Here is a 17,158-nt window from a genome sequence, read left to right as displayed (position 1 = left end):
CTTTCATCATCTAGTGATAAAGCTCATATGATATGATCAGATGCTCCAAAACAGCTATTTAATTGACCTTGAGGTGAAACTGTTTTGTCACTACTTATTAACATGACTTTTAATAAAAGGTCAATGAGACTGAGCTGATAACACATATTTTGCATGCAAGTCTGGTTTGTTTGGGCTGCTGCCTGTTTTGGAGCAAAACAAGCAGCATTTTTATTTTTTTTCCTATACTCTCTGACTACCTTTTATACATTTGATTGTTTCGCGTTTTGCGCAGGTAAGAGGAGAACCGTGTCATTTGCGATATCATCCGTCAAGGTAAAGCTCCTAAATCAGAGATGACGCTCCCACGTTCCTGAGAAATGCAGCTCATCCATCATCTGCTGTGCCTGGTAGTTCAGAGCCAGTTTTCAGGGCCTGCATATAGATTCAACCAAATATTCCAGTTTCCATGGTAATACCTCCGTGGAGGTACCTGCAATGGTTTGTCCATGTCAATGCAGGGATAATCCTGTTGTAAATATGAAATTTTTATGAAACACTTTGTTCAAGTGAAGTTAGTGAAGAAAAACAGAGTAACTGGGATTTGGCTTTACATAGAAATATATTGTGAATGCGTAAGATAAACTTTTATTCAACGCATTTTCAGTCTGGTAATGTGTTGCTACAATGGATACAGTACATTTGCGGTTTTACGCCTGTAAATGTGTCTTCACATCACTCAACAGGCAGAAATTCCGACATCGCTGTCATTCCGCTAAATAATTACAATCGCTAGAATGGGCTCAAGTTTTCTGGAGAGTTATGTACATATATATTCTTTCAGAGAATGAATTTACAATGAATACAGATATAAATATGGCTTCTGGTGTCCCTACGCTCTTCTTCTCCCACTTTTCGTCTCATCTCACTTAGAAAGTTTAGTGATGACGCGGATTAAAGCCCCATTCTCATCCTTCAGTCTTTGGTTTTCCGTCTTCAGCTCTGCTTTAACCTGAGGAAAAATGAAAAAAAGAGAGTTTATAGTATCCTGAAAGGCTCGCTGTCAACTGAACAACTTAAGAAAACATGAAACAGACATGCAAATAGCATGCATGACATATGTATTTTTGCTATGACAGCTGTGTGGCTCATTTTGTGGCTTATTCTTTACTTTTAGTTTCAAAGTCACTACACATTATTATTTTTACATGCCACGTGCCGAGGCCTGGTTTTGATTTCTGGTCGTTTCAGCAACCTTTTCAGCCCCCATAACATCATAGTGGAGTTAACAGATTCAGACCAACAGACCCAAATGTCAAACATGTTCCTCCCCCATCATCAAAACAAAGGCATGGCTTTGCATGCTTTCAAAACATAATAAAGACGTACAGTATGAGGCGACTCAAAACACCAAGATTCAGATCCTGAGTTTCTCCATAACATAGGGTAATAATGACTTACTAAGCAGCCATCAGAGTTTAAAAAAGAAAAGAAGAAAAAAAGACAATTATTTGCTTAATCCTGACTGTGTGCGCGTAGTTTGATGAGACCTTATTATCAATGATCCAAGAACTCCACAAGTTTCAAGGCATTTGATTCAATTGTTAATAAGTCAAACAAATCCTGAATAATGCAAAGAACTTAATCCACTTCAGAGCAGTGGGAAGAGCTCAGAGAAACAAAGACATACAGAAATGTGTCATTTGGAAACCAAAGCTGTTGCAGATATCTAATATGTTAATATATCAACTCATCGAGTCTCTCACTGTAGCAGAATTTACACATTATTATGCCGACTACTAGCAGATGCATACATTAAATACAGTGATGTTCAACTGTCCACAATCACTGGGCAAAAGAAGAGAACTATGCTGTATTTATTTTTATGTATCATATTCCAGCGAACCTGTCCAGGGTGTCCCCTGCCTTCTCCCTAAGTCGGCTGGGATAGGCTCCAGCCCCCCCGCGACCCTGGTGAGGATTAAGCGGTGTATAGATAATGGATGGATGGATGGATATTCCAGCGAAACAAAAAACTTAACCCTATTCAGGACTTTTGGTCTAGGTGACAAGTATTTTTTTTTTATTTTTGAAGATTTTTTTTTTAAACATAAAAAGAGGGACACTTGTCATGCATTTGGAACCAAAAATAAACTTATGAGAAAGTGTATTTAACATCGTATAAAAGTCTATAATGAATACCAACAACTATTTTGCACATTTGCACCTTCTACATATGGCAACATGAAAGTCCTTAATAGGTTAATCTTACACAGCGCTGAGCATTAGTCAGCGTCATCTTTCCTGTCTGTAAATGTACATATTGATCTAAAATTGCATTTTAAAGTTGCAGTGATGACATCATTGGGTTTCCCTATTCTCTACTGACTTGTGCTTCAGCTGCTGACTCGTTTAGAAAGAGATCTGGCACCACAAGAATAGTGCATTTGATACAGATAAATCAAGCTATTATAACACAATGATGTATACACACACATACACATACACATACACACACACACACACACACACATACACATACATGATCCTGTACTTATTGACACACAGACACAATTGGACCGGACTTGAATACACGCAACAGAGCTTCTCTGTTGTGGTCTATTTACAGGCCAGCATCTCGTGTTTGTTTACACCTCTCATTCACAGATAACAAGAGGTTTTTGTTTGTATTCTCTTGGGCATAACACAGCAGACGTTTGTGAGCATTACACTGTCGGATGAATACTGATGGTGCACCCGGTGCAGTGTCAAAGTGCTCCCACATTCCACAGCCAGCAGAGCATAATGGTGACAAATGATGTCAGCTAAAACCACCGTAGACAGAACAGCCAGGACCACGGCACCAAGTCCCACAAACACTTTACATCGTTTGGATTTGATTGTTCTTTTCATATCAACAAACCTTTATAGTGTAAGAAGCTGTGCTATATTATTTACCCTAAATACTCTTAAGACAGACTGAATGTAAATCTAAAAAAAAAAAGGGAAGGAAACGAATATTTAGAGCATTAAAAGCGTGTAAAAAAAAAAAAAAAAACCTTACCTTTAACTGTTCTTCCATATCTGATATCCTCTTTTTCAGGCTCCAACTTTCCTATGAAGTACATTTTAAAAAGATAATTAAAATAAACTACACAGAATACAGACAAATGATCTGATGCCAAGTCCATACCTTCTTTTCTGCTTCTAGCAGGTTGGAGCCACAATCACTTGATGTTCCCGTCTGCAGCAATAAGAGATAATTATGAGAAAGATCCCAGCACACTAAGGGTTCTGCATTTCGATAACAGTGAGTCATTGTGACAGCAATGGTGTAAAATATACAATGTTCCAGCATACCGGTTGGAATGGTTTTAACTTGTGAAATTTCACTTGTTTTTTTGTTTTTTTTTAATTGCAGTTGCCTCCTCTGCCAAATTGTCCTTCATTTCTTTCACACTAATGAATGTAAATTTGCACATTAATCACCGCCGGCAGTACCTGCGCTCTCTGCAGCTGGTCCTGGATCATGGTGAGTTCCTGTTTACTTGTTTCCAGACGGGACTTGAGCCTTTGATTGGTGGCCAGTGCCTTTTCATACATCTACAAAAATGTGCACTTGTTAGGATTTCCAACAGGATTATTTTTACAACACACAGACTGGCAAACAGGGACATCCGCAAGCACATAAATGTTTCTTGTAGTTATTTTAACTGTTTTTTATTATTTGCCACGAGGATGAACTTTTTTGGGGTCTTAAAATATCTAAACAGCCATTGAGTGAAGAGCAATTCAATCTGGTACATATATCCACAGCGCTCAAATGAAAAAGTCTTTTATGAGGTTCTGACTTTTCATAAAGCATCCCGACATCTATTTTAATTAGACTGATTTGTGACGCAGTACTTTCAAATCCAGTGATATTCTCATCAGCCTCTGTGCATTTACTGCTAATTAGTAAATATTAGCATGCCTAATAAAGACACTGTTTGGTCCGACTAACACTCAGAAAACCCAAAGACATTAAACTTGTGAAACAGAGAGAATTTGTAAAGAGCTAAATGATTTTAATAGGTTATCAATAATCAAAACTGAATTACACTAATTAATTTTCAGCAATCAAACAAGTAGTTTCAACTCAACATTTAGTTTTATGCTTTTGCTTTGAAATCTTGAAGTTGGGAATGCAGCATCCTTTAGAGGAATGACTTCTATGTGTCTAGTTCTCACTGGATACTTGACAAAGATTCCACCCTGAGTTTATATGTCAGTTTATTTCTTTTAAGCTGTTTTTTAAAACCAACAGATGAAGAACTGTAGGTCGACTGAGGTTTAGAGTTTATGTCTAGTTTGCTGGTGAGATAGCAGCAGCACACTCCTTCTGCAAACTGAAAATCAGCAGCATTGATGAGAATTCAAGGTGCATCACCTGCCTTTTTATAGTCATTGTTCATTGTCTCTTCTTCTGCCTTTTTCCTTGCAGAGAGTCTGTTCTCCCTTCGTAAGAAATAGGACTCGGCGTGGTTTGTTGATGTGTCATTGGAGACGTCAGATGATCCAGACGAGCCCAATCTGAAGATATGACAAGTAACAACCAATCACCCAGGTTTACTGAAGTCATTACCCAAGTTTAATATCACTCAGACACTGATAGATTCTTTTTATTTTTGCTCTCATTCTGGTAAAAAGTGAATGTGTTTCCTATACATTGATGATGTAAATTAAAATAGAAGAAGCTTACCTCGAGAGTCTCTCATGCTGAAATAAAAGAGAAATGTTTTAGAATTGGCTGTTATCTGCTAAAAGTTTTTATAAAAATGCAGCATGAAAACCAGTGTACTTTTAAGGACATTCCTGATGATCTTAACCACAATTCCAGCCGTACTTAACCCCAACTTAAACCATACATTGCACAAACAAGTCATTCAGCCCCATAACGACTCTGTATTTCAGTAGCTGCACAAATGACGACAACACGCAGCTTGAATTTGTCTTTGTTTGACAGGCTGTTTGGTCACGGTATGATGTTTGCTAAGTACAATGTGAAATCAAATCCACAATTGAGGTTACAACATGCTGAGTATTTTCCTCTGCAAAATACTCACACTTCAAATGCATGCTGAACACATTTTAATACATTTAGAATATTGGCACGCTCAGACGTTATTAACATGCGATCAAAGCTCTGTGATTCTGCAAGACATTTGCAAGAATTCCTCATGAAAGACGTTTCTCAGTTTTCCATGAAAAGGTTTATGGCAGTCTGAAATACCAAGCCCAGCCAAAAGAGGAGAGAGGAAATGATCCCTTAAATAAACTGACAAGCACAGATAACTAAACACATCCAAAAAAGGTAATAACTCTGGCAGTGACCTTCACAATTTGTTCATTATTGCCTGTGGATGTTGGAAGGGTTTATATAGACTCTTTGCTGAGAGATATTCAAGTAGAAGAGCAAAACTTCACAACTAAGCATTAAAAGAAGTCACACCCCATTGAAAATATGAGAGAATTTTGCATAATACATCAGCTTACATCACCAGTAAGTGTAATGTGAATGCCCTCATATTGTTCTACTGCACAGATTGAGACAGCTGGCAAATAAAGAAAAGACAACAGAAACGGCCACTTCAAGCTCAGCACATGTACAGATCAACACCTTTGGACCTCTCCTAAAGGATTAAATACCAATATTCCAAAAAAATATACCCTAATTCATTTATGTGATGATGGTGGTGTAGAACAATTTCTAAAACACATGTACAGAGTCTCTCAGAGGTTTACAGCAAAGTCGAGGTCCAGTGATTGAAAAAAATAATAATGTGTTACACAAAACTTGTTTCTTTTTATTAGAGACTGCATTAATTTACTTGCTGAAAGTAATGTGTTACATTACTCATTACATTACTTTTATGTTACTCTACAACATCACCTGAGATGATTTGTCATATGCCAGTGCATGTTCGCCAGTTAAATGTATAACCTTAAACTTAACATTCACCCACATATCATCACAAATCCCTATACTAATGAAGGGGGCATACACAAGATCGTTCATTTATGCTCTGTAATAAAATACTACCACAAAGTCAACACCACAAAATCCAGCCCAAAGTTCACAACAATGTTGTGCCACAACAACAAGGCTTAATTGTGTGTCTTTAGCCGGTTTCAGACATAACATATGTAACATTGCTGGCTTTATCAATCTGTTAAAATAACTCGATTCTGTCATTTGAACATACTGTGCCTATAAAAAGTGTTCCCAGCCTTCAACATCTGGACACTGCAGGTTCACCTCATTCATCTTTGCAAAACTGCTCAAGCTCCGTCAGGTTGCACGAGGATCATCAATGAACATCCCTTTTCATGTTCAGTCACAACTTTTCAGTTGGATTGAGGTCTGCATTCTGACTCAGTCACTTCAAAACATTCCTCTTGCTGTCTTTAAACCATTTCTGTGTAGCTTCTCCCAAGTTACAGTTTTCTTACAGACTGCATCAGGTTGTCCTCCACAGTTTTTCTATACTTTCATTAATTTTACCCTTTAGCTTTACAAACCTTCCAGAACCTGCAGCAAAGAAGCCTCTCTACATCATGATGCTGCCACCACCATGCTTCACGGTGGACATGGCATGTTTGTGATGATGTGCAGTGATAAGAGTGCCGAACATAGTGTCGAGTCTGACGGCCAAAAACCTCAACTTTGGTCTCATCAGATCAATGAACTTTCTTCCAGTTGACTCCAAAGTAGCAAGAGAAACTTCTGGCAAATTCTAGTTGAGATTTAATATTAGCCTTTTTCAACAGTGGCTTTCTTTTTGCCACTCTCCTATAAAGCTTTGACTGGTGAACAGGCAACAGTTGTTGTATGAACAGTCTCTTCCATCTCAGCTGCTAAAGCTCGTAACTCCTTCAGAGGGGTCATAGGTGTCTTGGTGGCCTCGATAACTAGTCTCTTTCTTTCTAGGCCACCCAGTTTTTGAGAATGTCCTGCTGTTCTCAGATTTATGCATGTGCCATATTCCATCCATTTCTTAACAACGGACTAAACTGAACTCCAAGGGATTTTCAGTGACTTATGCATTTCAATAATCTCCACACACAGAAGTGCTTGGAGTGTTCTTTTGTCTTTGTGGTGCAGTTTTTTCCAGGAGCACTGATTTACTGGGGACTGGACCTTCCAGATGCAGGTGTTTTTGTACTACAGTCATTTGAGACACATTCACTGCAGTCAGTTGGTCTCCATTTCACTAATTGTGTGACTTTTAGTACCAATCGGCTGCACCTGTGGTGAATTAGGTGAGTCACTTCAATGGGGATGAATGCTTATGCTGCAGTTCACTTTTATGTTTATGTTTTTCATTGCTTTATTTAGATATAACCCATGAAAGTGAACGAGAGAACCACAGTATTCACACAATATATATCATAGATGTAAGATTGGACAGTCCATCAAATGAGGTTTCATTTCAGATTTAGGCTTTAAATCAGTTACCAAACACGATTCCACCTATTGTAAAATAAATAAATAAATAAATAAATAAATAATAAATAAATAAATAAAAAAGAATGCAATAAATAAATAAATAAATCCAAATTATACATGGATGAATTATTGTAAAAAAAAAAAAAAAAAGAAACACAACATACATATAAAGATGAAGGAATATTTATTTCCTAATCACCAGTTAGGCTTATGACATTTGTGCCGGGTGAAGTCACGTGATTCTGGCATTTTTAAAGCCTGTGGAAGTTACCATATATGGTTCTTTGCCTGACAAAGGGTTAAACTTGTGTTGAAGGTGAAACGGAAACATTACTGGATCTGACCGAATAAGATTACCAAGATGACTTTTAGTTAACAAGATGCACAATCAGACATAATGCTGGCACAAACTGATGATGCCAAATTAATGAAAAGAAATGAATGTCTGAAAGGGGCCTAAGAGAATCAAAGTGGCACTGGTAGTAGAGTTTATCGCTGAAGTTAGGAGCTAGTCATCTTTATCTGATTAGTAGCTGTACTGATTGCTGAATTTGGGAGCACTAATGTGTTATATTACTGCATTACAGACAAACGTCATGTGATTACAGTAATGAGGTGCTTTGTTAAGTGTTACCCCCAACACCAGTGACTGTGAAGGCCAAAACCTGTGATTTTCACATTGAGCCAACTGGTGGTGCTCTGGATTAAAGCATCTGAACAATTTTTTCCCTTTAACTTATTTTTTCTATATGTATAGCCAAGGCAGTTATATTTGTTACCTTAGATTACAATAATAACTGACTTGACCTACATGTCTTAATACAAGTGTTTATGTTTTCAGCCATGCTAGCAGCAAAGTCAGCTAGTTGGTCCAACACTTTCATCCAAAAAGAAATATTTCAACAACTATTTGATGGATTCCATCAACTTGACCACAAACATCTGGCATCAGATCAGACCCACATTTCATTTTGGTGATTATGACCAAATACCTGCACAACTAAAAACATTCCCTTCAGTCTAGCAAATGTTTGAACACTAACATATCACACTGAAATGGTAAAAATGGAAATTATTCTCTTTCAAACATCAGCTTGTAAGCATGATGACATTAACATGAGCAGAAATCACTGCTGTGCTGAGGTACAGCCTCCCTGTGTTGTTAGTTTTGTTTCTGTTGCAGCTTTCAACAAGGCAGTCGAATGAGTTTTACATGATAGTTTAAAAGGCAATAAAACTAGTATATAGTACACACAGTGGACAGAAATGACAGTGTTGCCACTTACTGTCCTCTCTGTACTCGTCCATTGGTAGGAAAAGCAAATATGAATCACTCCTTCAATATTATCTCATTCACCAGTGCTAACAATGAGTACGTATTAAGTTCTCCTGCAGGCACTTTTGCGCACAAACCAGAAAGATAAATGGACTGGATCGCTTGTTCTCGCTGATATAACTTCTAGTACTGTTCCATTTGCATTTTATTCTTTTGCACAACTTTTCCAGAGAACACATATAAACTTAAGCAAAAAACCAGACTTGTGACCAGTGCTTAAAGAGTTACAGCACATGTCAAGCAAAATTAATGGAGACAGTAAGTGGATTCTTGTAAAGAAGAGACAGGCCTTAAAGTTACAGACACTACGTGTAAACAGAGTGATACGCCTCTGTTAAGACATTTACAGGACCTCTGGATCATCCCCAGATTCTGATTTCATCTCCTTAAAAGCTCTCTGGACACTCAGATATGCTTGGTAAATGATAATTAATGATACACTGCACGTTGACTTGGAAAACGCTCTGGTTTGGATTAAGCAACGTCACACATAAACAGATGCTGTTGGAAAAGGCTTTTGCGACTTTGTCCCTTGAAGGAGTGTTTCCATCTCTAAAGCTGTCCTCCAGCCCCTCGAGATCCCACGAGGAACTTTTTTGCCTGCTGACCAGCTATTCCCAAGTGGAAAATGTGAGCTTCCCGTAGGACTAGCACAGAGATAAACATCCATAAATACTGAGTTCCCACAAGCCAGTCCTCTAAGCAATCTGTCCCTTCTTTCTCTCTGTTCCCTGTCATCCTGTCTTTCACCCCTCTGCTTTCTCTCTCTCCTTCTCCTCTCTTCCTGTCTCTCTCTCTCTCTCTCTCTCTCTCTCACACACACTGATGTTTTCTGAGTCACTACGTCTATTTTTCCCAAGTTGATTCTTGCTTTACGTAAACAGATAAGGCTAACTGCTCATTACAACTTTTCCGTAGACTTATTTTTCTTTCTCTTTGCTCCCACACCAACACGCAATTCGATTTCACAGTTAATGTTAATAACTACGGCCTTTAAAAGCTCTCAGAAATCAAAACACTTCCAAATCTAGGGGTGTACAGATCGTTTAAAATGCATATCATATACTACACTGTAACATCAATGTCTTACACTTCATATTCTAAACCATTAACATAATTAGAACTTGGAGAAAAAGCACATCTCATTCAGATCATCATGTCTAGCCCACAATTTGAGAGATAATACACTGAATATTGGGTAACCACCATCTGTATAGGATTAATTGTCACTCAAAGTACCGAACATAGCTCAATAAAACGGTATCATAATATTACAGGAACACAAGTAGAGTCATTGACCTCATAAGCTTTTGAGAAATTCTACTTTTACAAACTTTCTCTTGATTTTTTCTTAGTTGCAGTGCAGATAAAGCATATGAAGGCACACATTACTGTTGTGAAATAGTATCATAGATTATATTTTTTGTCTGTTTCATGTTACACAGGAGTTTCCAAGAATATGCGATAATTTTAAATGAGGCAGGAAGAGGTCATTAACATCTATGAATAATTTTTCATTGACTGTAGGCGAAGTCTGAGGGCACATTCAATTATGTAAGTACATCCCAACACTCAAAAATACCTCTGTGGCTTGTTACTGAGACTTTTCTTTTTTTTTTTTTTACTCCGAGTCTTCCTGAAAGTTAGTGTTTGCATTATGTCAGCTGTGGCATTTCCTCTCACTAGACAGACACTGAAAACATGAAAGAAGATCGGGCCTTACCCTCAGGCTCTTAGCGGCGGCTGTAGATGAAGCTGGACAAGAGTCAGAAAGCGACTTTCTGATCCGTGGCTGATCTTTGTTGTGAGACAGTAGAGATGACATCGCTCCTGAGCTGTTGGAGTCACCTCATGCAGCTGTGTTGTGTTCCAAAGTACTTGTAAAATGTTAGAAAAGCTCTTCTTAAAAAAAAATAAAAATGAAGAGGTAGAGGGGTGTACTTTTATTATCCACTGAGACTGAATTCAGATGAAGTTGTTTCCTGAGTTAAAGTGAACGATGCAAGTGTGATCTTCATGTGATGGCGAGACATTGCATATCAGATGAGAGTGAAAGAACAGCACAAGTGTGAGAGCTGAGGAGGAAGTGGTGGGACTGGGGAGTAGGCGGGCTGCTGTGTGGACACAAGGATCTGACAACAGCATTGTTCACAAGGACTCTCAGGGGACCTACGATCACTCCACAAAAATGAAAACATAAAGCATCATTAGTCACATTAACTGTGTTTAAGGGTACCTTTAGATGAAAACATGCTTTTTAAAGCCATTTCTGTATATTTCATTTAAAAAAAAAGAAAAAAAAAAAAGAAGTAAAAATCTGATACTGTGTGTAATGCAAAGGTAGATGCAGTTACTATTTAAATGCAGGAAAGTCTTTATAAAAAAGGATCTCAGGCTATTAAAAATGTCAAAGCCCTTAATTAGAACAGCTGCTAGTAGATACATCTGAAAGTTGGAGTAAAATCAAAAACACATGAACGAGGACACAAAGGTTTATGTTTTGGGGAGATAAGAGCTTACAAAAACAAAAAGTTGGTCAGATACTACTAATATATACTGCATTCAGGTGGAGGACTGTGGTTAGATCTTTTGAATTTAATCAAGCTGGAGGCTGCATGTGTTGATAGTTAACGTGAGCTTACATACCTTTCTGAGTATGTTCCATGACTGCTGCATTCATTATGTTAACACAGGTCATTTGCTTGCAATTTATTCACCTAAAAAGGGAATCTAATGAAAGGGGAGCATTGTTGTTGCTTTGCTCATGCCGCAAGTGCCTGTGGAATGTGACAAATATATTTCTTAGCAAATACCTGATATTTTGATGAAGACCCATCCTAAACAATCTGCATGCTGGAAGTGTTTGGAGCCTTAGATGGTGATACAGACCAGACGCTTCGTTTTATATTCTGGTTTATATTTGTTTTCATTCCAGAGTTGCCATGATGGCAATCTTATTAAATATTTTTTTCAACTAATTTCTATTTTGACAGCAGGGACAGGGCACATTGCACTTTGATATCACTATTCAATATATTTCTGGATAGAGTTTTTTACATATATTTTTAAATGATTGTTTTTGCTGCACAGGATATCGATCACCTTGTCACCATACCCTGCTTTATTTGTTACTACCTGAAAATTGAATCTGATTATATAAAATGTCAAGTGCATTTACAAAATGACCATTTACAGTTCAGTTTGTAGTAGTGCAAAGTTATGGAAAAGAATCTTAAACTTGATCCACACACTACAGTTTATGCACATTTAACCTCCTGGCAACCCAAAACCAAAAACCTATGCCTGCTATTGGTTTTCAGTTAGTTCAGTAGACGAATATCACAGAAGATTGACTGAGCTTTACACAACAAGAGAAGAAGGCTGAGGTATAAAGCTAGATAGAGAATCGGAGTTTTATTTCTTTGTTATTTTAATACCACGATAAAAATCATGAAACATATCACAGTTCCTCTTTTTGGAAAAATAGAGGAAAAAAAAGGTTTTGGTTCTTGGATTACATTTGCTGATCATTCTTCATCCTCTCTGAAGTATCCAGGCACCACCTGCTGGCAGAAAACAGTACTTTCCACAAAAGAGTTTCATCACAAGAGAACTGTATGTACTCCTGGAATCCAAAGTACTCACATGTACAGCATGTACAGTTGCACCATAAATAACTTTACAGCGAGAAGCAACACACATGTGCATGTGTTAAATTACAAGTCCAGCCATGTTCCGTTTCCGTTTCTTTCTGAAAAACACTATTGTCCTTGTCTGCTGTTAATTTCATACTCTGTTAATGTTGATGTTTACTCACAGATTAACAGTTTCATTAATTAAAAGCCATTAAAATCCATTTTTCGTACATGATCTAAAACCTAATGAGCCAATTCATGAGAGGAATCTGAACAGCTGCTGGAATTATTTTAGTTTCTTAGCTTAATTTTCCTTTCAGTAACATGTTGCTCTGATTTTCAGGTCCCTTACTTTATAATTAATGCCTAAAATTGTTCCCATAGTTCTAGTGAATTATATTGAATTAACTGTAGCAATCCTCACCTTTGTTACCAGTACTTTTATTTCTATAATTAGAGTATTTCACATGCATGTCAGACTGACGGTTGGTGGGAGGGCTGGAAAAATCCTCAGCTTTTTACCAGATGGAAGCTGACATATGGCAGCAAACTCCACCACCGTGGCATAAAACTAATGTTTTAAATCATTCACAACCATCCACAGAAGTATGCTCCATGTGAACACGGTTCCCACTGATCTATATAAGACTTTTAAATCACAGCCATGTTTTGACTGGAAACAGGTGATGATGTTCAATGTACTGGAGTGTTACATGTACAACTAGTCATCCTCCTCATGTGTGTCCACGAAGATATCACCAATTAATTCAGGGGGCTCTTCCTCATCTTTGGAAACCTCCTCTTCCAAAGACTCCTCCAACACGTAACCTGCCGTGTTCTCTTCTGCCGTCTCATCTTCTGCTGTCTCGCCAGCATCCTTCGCCTCTTCACTCTGTCCTGTAATTTCCTCCTCTACTCGCTCTTCTGGTGCGATTTCATCTTCCTCTTGTTCTTCTGTGACATCCCCATCCTCTCTGTGTTCTGATGGCTGTTCTTCCTGCATCACGTCCTCCTCTGCTTGCTCTTCTGTGTCATCTTCAGCATCTTCCATCTTTTCCTGCAGCTCGGCGTCATTCTGTGCTGTTCTGGAGACTAACTTCTCAATCAGACGGCCTTCCTCTGTTGACTTGTGGGTAATTGGCAAAGATGGTCCATTTGCCAGCTGAGATAGACAAATTTGTCAACCATTATTTATCCTTAAACATTTAGTAGTTGCAGTATGAAATATAAAGCACCTCATTGGGTTTCTGAAATAACAATCTCAGTAAATGTAGCAGTGTTTTACCTGGGAGTGAAACGTGTGCAGCTGAGCCATGATCCTGCCGTGGAGAGTCTGTGAAGTGAAAAACTGCTCATCCAGAGTCATCCGGACTAAACTGAGTGTCTCCTCTAATGTCTGGGCACGCATGGCCTGCTTAGCCTTTACAAGCTCCCTGGAATGCACATAGGACAGGAATGAGAAACCTTATGTAAAGTTTGCTGAGCATACATGCAGATAGTCTGTGAAATCAAACTGAGCTCACTTTATTGCAGCCATCTCCTGGTTGTTTGTGTGAAGTGCAGCATTATGAAGGTTCAGTAGCTCTCTCAGGTCATTCAGCTCAGAGGCTTGTCCTTCGAATTGTGCATTTAGATCCTCCCCTAATGTAACTTGCTCAGCAATTCTAGAGCATGCGCTAGTCAGTCCCGCCACAGTTTCAGACAGCGCTGAGCCGAAGCTCAAAGCAGACGCTACTCGCTTCTTTATGACCTCGAACTCCTCGCTATGGTTCTTGTACATGCCCTGGAGGGTTGTGACGGACAGGGCAGCCTGCTTTATTTCATCCCATCGGGTGTTCAGCTCAGCGTGGAGGGCCCAGAGTTGTGAGAGGAGGTCAGAGTTCTTCAGCTCCTCTGATGTGGTCAGGGCGACCTCGGCTTTCTCCTGGGCCTGTTTCTGAGCCTCCTCCAGGGCAAAGAGCCTCTCCTCCACCAGCAGATCTGTTTCAGGCTAGAGAGTGAGAGAAAGGATTTTGCCATGTGGTTTAACTAAGTTAAAATGTCTGAAAACTGTGTTCTTAGTGATTTTAACCAGACACTTCTGTTTTCTTATTTTTAGCTCTGGGCCCTGCACATGTATATAGACAAATTCATTGTCAATATTGTACATTATCTGCACATATTCTATCTTGTTTTGTATAGTGTTTTTTTTTTATTATTATTATTAGTTTTTCAAAGATTGAATCGTGAGTTGATTGGTTCATTTTGTCCAAAACATTTCATTGCATAGTTGAATGTGTATGTGTATTTATACGCTTTTTGCATATAAATAGAGAAATAAAATCCAAGGCAATATCTCTTAGAGGTGTATTGTTCTCAAAAATATCCCCAAACACTGTCAGAGTGGGCTTCAAAGGCAGATTATCTTTTTTTATTTTATTTTTTAAATGACATAAATAACAATTTAAAAAAAGAATAAATTAATAGATACATACATACATACATACATACATACATACATAAATATTGTTCGACTTTCAATGATCAGACTGTTCTTAAATGAATCCAGTGCAGCTTGTGGTCCCATCACGACAACAATCCAAATCTATGCTTAAATTGTGACATCAAAATCCCTTTACTACTTCTTTTGCCTAAATCAGATCCTGTAAAAAACAAACAATTTTACACTCGTTGGCTTAATCGAGCAGCCATGAGTGGCTCAACTGTAATCAACATACCTGTAAGAAACATTCAGTGTTTGTCGCACTTTGGCTGAAATGCAGGCAGTGTTTACACTGAGTAGAGAGTATGGAAACATACTAGAGAGATTATTTGATTGACGCTCGGGCAATAAAAAAATGCAGCAAAGTGCTAAACCGGTATACAGAGAGGGAGACTGTCAGGAAGCTGTTGGATGATATAATCTACATGGTGAAATGTTGGTTTTTTGTGTGGAGTTGATGTGCAGAGTAGTGTGAAAAATAGTGTGTGGAAAACATTGTTGTAAGACTAATTATTTGTAAAATAAATTATTTTTTGTGTGATTTATGACTTTACAACTGTTTTATACTAATCAAATGGCATCTCTGAGTTCTCCCTACTTCTAGTCATGGTTTTGCTGTTTCCATACAGGTGCAGGACTTTATAAATGAGCCCACAGTGAGCAAAAATGTGACATGTGCAAAACACGTCCAGAAACTGCTCGGGGTTCAGAGGATTTACGTAACAAATAACGTTTCATCATTTCACAACAACTGCTGTGCTTGTGAATGGCTCTGAAATGTGACTGAAGTTGCTGCTGGCACTTGGGACACTAAATATATCAACAGGTGCTACAACTAATGTCAAGTCAGCCGCTTTAAAAAATGATGCAATCTAAGATTTTCAAAATAGTTCTCGCCGTCTACAATTTACGCTCATTCTCTTAAAAATGGCACAGACTGTATGTGTATAAAAATGAATAATGCACACATGGCTGTTTTTTTTTTTTTTAGTTGTTAATAAAAACGCATTTCTTTCAATAAAGTAAAAAACGAATGCTTTTATTTAGAAGGGCAACCGGCAGAGCTTACGGCGGTGAACGGTTTTGTTGTAGTGACCTTGACACAGCTTTCCTCCTGCACATGCAGCAGTGATTGATAACCCCCCTGACGCGCCAAAAATCACACTGAAGGAATTTTAACTTGCTCAGTCAATCTCAAATGACGTAAGAAATTACATTTAGCAGTACAGCGACCAGTCTTAGTGTGAGTTTCACTAACTCACCTGTGCGTCCTCGGTCTCCATCACCTGCTGGAAGTTTGTGATCCTCTCGTGCATTGTAGTGAAAGACTCTGACAGCTGGTCGATGCTGTGCTGCTGCTGCTGCTGCTGCACGTAGAAACATCCCATAATACAGGCCCCGACCGTGAAGGTAATGATGAACAACAGAGGTGCAGGAGAAAAGGAGTTTGTCCTGGTTTTAGACTTTTCTGCTGGAGTCTCCAACAAGATGGAGACGTCTTCTGGCTGCGGCTTCCTGGACTTGCGCTTGGCCATGGTGCAGAGAGGCTTGGACGGACTCTGAAGGCTGTGTGTCTTCTGTGAAGTGGATCCAGCAAAGTGCGGCTTCTCCTCTGCATTTCTGAAGGTATCACGTTGTCCATTCTGCCAAACCCTTTGACCTACTCATTCATTGGACCCCCCACAATATCCAAAGCAACTGCTGGCGTGGGGGGCGGGACAGGTGTTATGTAACTGTGGTGGTGGAAAAGGTTTCTGATGTTTATGACCTTCATCATCATAAAGAAAAGGCTTCTGTTCAAAGTATGAAGCTTTAATTTAAAGCTCTTCCTAGTGAGGCCAAGTTGCTGTATTTTTGTATGCCCTGTTGTGTGTTTATGTGCAGAAATGCACTGATGGGCTGATGTTTACGGCACACATCTGCTCAAAAGTCCTGTAGCTTTTATACTTGATTAACCTGCAAATCATATTCTCAGTAAACTGATTAATAGATCATGCTTTTTTTTAGTGTATGAAATGTTGCAAGTTAGGGAAAACGTGGCATTTAAATGTCTCAGAGGCCAAAGTTTGTTGGCTTTGGCAGTGAAAAACCTTCACAGACATAGTTTATTGTCATATATGGCAAGAAGAGCAGCAATATCGTCATAACTGAGATGCTGGAACCAGAAAATGTTTTGCAATTTTGCTTGAAAAATCACTAATGTTTTTTTTTTTAATTTGTCAAGTGATCAGTTAGTG

General features: G+C 38.5%; 1 protein-coding gene across 1 annotated transcript; it reads right to left on the bottom strand.

The window, feature by feature from the left end:
* Positions 1-582: 582 nt before the first annotated feature.
* Positions 583-10,885, bottom strand: LOC103355791 (protein phosphatase 1 regulatory subunit 12B-like). Its single transcript, XM_008279712.1, has 7 exons — positions 10,528-10,885; positions 4,721-4,737; positions 4,413-4,551; positions 3,481-3,582; positions 3,173-3,223; positions 3,044-3,094; positions 583-991 (listed from the first exon to the last, which is right to left on the bottom strand). Exons 1-7 carry the CDS (start codon positions 10,627-10,629, stop codon positions 905-907), a joined length of 549 nt encoding a protein of 182 aa, XP_008277934.1. The 5' UTR covers positions 10,630-10,885; the 3' UTR covers positions 583-904.
* Between the last annotated feature and the right edge of the window lie 6,273 nt (positions 10,886-17,158).

This window comes from Stegastes partitus, unplaced genomic scaffold (genome assembly GCF_000690725.1).
Source record: "Stegastes partitus isolate 25-593 unplaced genomic scaffold, Stegastes_partitus-1.0.2 Scaffold5, whole genome shotgun sequence".
Taxonomy (NCBI): Eukaryota; Metazoa; Chordata; class Actinopteri; family Pomacentridae; genus Stegastes; species Stegastes partitus.
Note: the sequence above shows the minus strand (reverse complement) of the source record. Positions and strands in the feature narration are given on the sequence as shown.

Excerpts from the sequence above, each read along its gene's own strand:
- LOC103355791 (XM_008279712.1), bottom strand. The coding sequence starts at position 10,629 with ATGTCATCTCTACTGTCTCACAACAAAGATCAGCCACGGATCAGAAAG. Across the intron at positions 3,583-4,412 it reads TGAACAATGACTATAAAAAG|ATGTATGAAAAGGCACTGGC; the intron begins GCAGGTGATGCA and ends ACATTTTTGTAG. Across the intron at positions 992-3,043 it reads ATATGGAAGAACAGTTAAAG|GTTAAAGCAGAGCTGAAGAC; the intron begins GTAAGGTTTTTT and ends ATTTTTCCTCAG.